The sequence below is a fragment of the Belonocnema kinseyi genome, chromosome 7 (assembly GCF_010883055.1).
Source record: "Belonocnema kinseyi isolate 2016_QV_RU_SX_M_011 chromosome 7, B_treatae_v1, whole genome shotgun sequence".
NCBI lineage: Eukaryota > Metazoa > Arthropoda > Insecta > Hymenoptera > Cynipidae > Belonocnema > Belonocnema kinseyi.
This window is the reverse complement of record NC_046663.1, coordinates 105,972,711-105,975,336: the sequence shown is the minus strand read 5'-3', so window position 1 is coordinate 105,975,336 and position 2,626 is coordinate 105,972,711. Positions and strand designations below refer to the sequence as shown.

The 2,626-nt window shown below is 28.8% G+C and overlaps 1 protein-coding gene across 9 annotated transcripts in view; it reads left to right on the top strand.

The window, feature by feature from the left end:
• The window catches only part of LOC117175989 (mitogen-activated protein kinase-binding protein 1), a 261,034-nt gene that overhangs the window by 233,499 nt on the left and 24,909 nt on the right, over nucleotides 1–2,626 (top strand). For all 9 annotated transcript variants that reach the window (XM_033365905.1, XM_033365902.1, XM_033365904.1 and 6 more), the window contains one exon: nucleotides 498–747. In XM_033365905.1, the coding sequence (XP_033221796.1) occupies nucleotides 498–747 (250 nt within the window). The remainder of the gene's footprint in view (nucleotides 1–497; nucleotides 748–2,626) is intronic.

Sequence of the window (2,626 nt, the reverse complement as noted above, 5' to 3'; positions counted from 1 at the left end):
ATTATTAGTTTATATTAGTTATATTATTTCACAAAGATTTCAGATGGATTTAAAAAACTGAACAAAAACTTCAAAGATTGCGAAAATTTTTTTTATGATTTTCCAAAGATTTCAATAATTTCACAAATATTACCAAATATGTCAAAAATATTTCAAATATGAACTGAACTGTTTTCAAAAAGATTTCAATTATTTCACAAAGAGATAAAGATTTAAATGACTTCTCAAAGATTTTACAAGGATTTCGAATATTTTGCAAAGCTTTCGGATAGATTTAAAACATTTCAGAAAGACTTCTATTATTTCGCAACTATTCTAGATAGATTTCATAGATTGAACATAGCAAGAAAAAATTGAAAGATTTCCAGGTCCGACGATCTGATGAATTTAATCATTCGATTTCAGAGGGGGGCATTGCCCCTTGTGCCCCCAAGGGCTCCAGCGCCTCTGAAGATAATAATTTACTTTAGCCTAAAGAATATTCATTGTGATTGCAGATGCCTCGGGAATCTATGTAGCTACCTCATGTACAGACAAAACGTTGTGCGTCTACGACTATTACAGTGGGGAGTGCATGGCAACCATGCTTGGCCACTCAGAATTGGTCACGGGACTGAGGTTTAGTCCAGATTGTCGTCACCTAGTTTCGGCAAGTGGCGATGGCTGCATATTTATTTGGAAAGTGCCACATGACATGGTTGTCACCATGCAAGCTCGACTCGCTCAACAAGCGATGCGTGCTGGAAAGTAAGTAAAATATTCCAATTACATGGCCTCACGCAGGTATATTCGATAAATATTGTGGAATATATTTTTGAATTTGAATTTTAAATATATATTGAGAATGGTTAAACTGCGATACACCACCTAATGAGAAAAATCCGAACTAGAAATAATAGGTACGATTTTAAAGATGCATTTTAATTCGTGTATAAAAGTGTTTTAACGTTTTTTTTTTGTGGAGTTTAAAGTATTTATTGGATAATAAAAATAAGTAATTATCGGAAACAAAGGGTTTTAGATTGAAATCACATATTATACAGTGAAAAACACATTTTTTGACAGAAATATTTGTCTAAAAAAACAATTATTGTACTATTTATTGTGATTTTCAATAGATTATAAACTTAAATGGACTTGTTCTGAAGAAAAAATGAACTCAAAGTAAAGTTTTATTAATATAAACATGAAATATTTACTTCGTAAAAATCTGATCTAAAAGTTAGGTTAGAATTCGTATTTAAATTCCGATTGTCTATTATTCATATTCTTTGCATAATTTGGATAAATTTTTTTGCTACATACATTAATGAAAGTTTTTTTAAAGCTTACAATGCATTGAAAGTTACATTTATTAATCGTGAAATAATGTTATTTTTTTTAAACCTATTTGACAAAAATGTGTTTTTCCATTGAATAATATGGAAATTCTTTCCTAAAATGTTTATTTTTGATGAAGATTTTTTTTAGTATTTAATTATTGTTTTATACTTCACAAAACAATTTTAAAAACACTTGTATGCAAAAATTAAAATACATCTTTAAAATTGTACCTACTATTCCTAGTTCCAGTTTTCGGCACCAGGTAGCGAAATGGTTGACCACCATTCCTAATAGGAAGTTTTACGTATTTTAAAATTATTTGAGTATATTTGAACATTCGGCAATATTTTCTTGCAGTTTCTTGAGTATTTAAAAAATGTTCACCTCAGTATTAGAGAATATGAGGGTCTGGATCGAATAACCGGTTATAAAATTATTTCGCCCAAAGACCCGCGCTTAAACGCAAGCTGTCAATGGCAATCTTTCCTGTAAAAAAACAATCGTATAAACCATTCTTTAATCCAGACCCTCAATTATATAAAATATTCCAAAGTTAAAGGGTCGTTTCAAAGACCGTTGTAAAAGGATAGATTTTGACTCACTGGAATCTATGTTCATATTATTAGTTTTTTTATGGTAAGGCTAAAATCATACGATTTTTAATTTGGCGTATAAATTTTAATGCTAGTTATGTGTTGGCAACTAGACAAGGAAGTTAACAATAATATATTTAATAATTATATTTAAAAATATTTATTTAAAGTGTACATTAATTATTATAAATAGGTATTCAAAATAGTTCTTCTAACAAATAACATACATTTTAAAAATTCAAATCATTCATATTCCTAAAACAATACGCTATTAGGCTATTTCAAATAATTAAATTAAAGTGCTAAAAATGTGAAGAAAAGACTTGTATATTACGATAAAGTGAATTGATTTTAAAAGGAAACTATTTGTCTTTAAGAGTGTTGGAACCAGGACCCAGCCTTAAGATTAAGTTGCCTTATTTTACTTCATAAATACTAGAATTACATCTTTTTTTTAGACAATTAGGGTTTATTATTACTGTTTTGAATCAAATTTGTTTTCGGTGTGAAAAATTGTCTGATTTGATTAATTTTGGTTTAAAACGTGTTTGTTTAATACTAACCTGAGCATGCGAAAAAATCGTTTTACATAAAAAATATTGAAATTAGCCAATTTTTTCACTTCGAATACCGATGTGATTAAAAACAGGAAAATAGGCCTGTTTGCAACGTCCGTAAATTCATCGGTTAATGATAAAACCTTACAAAAG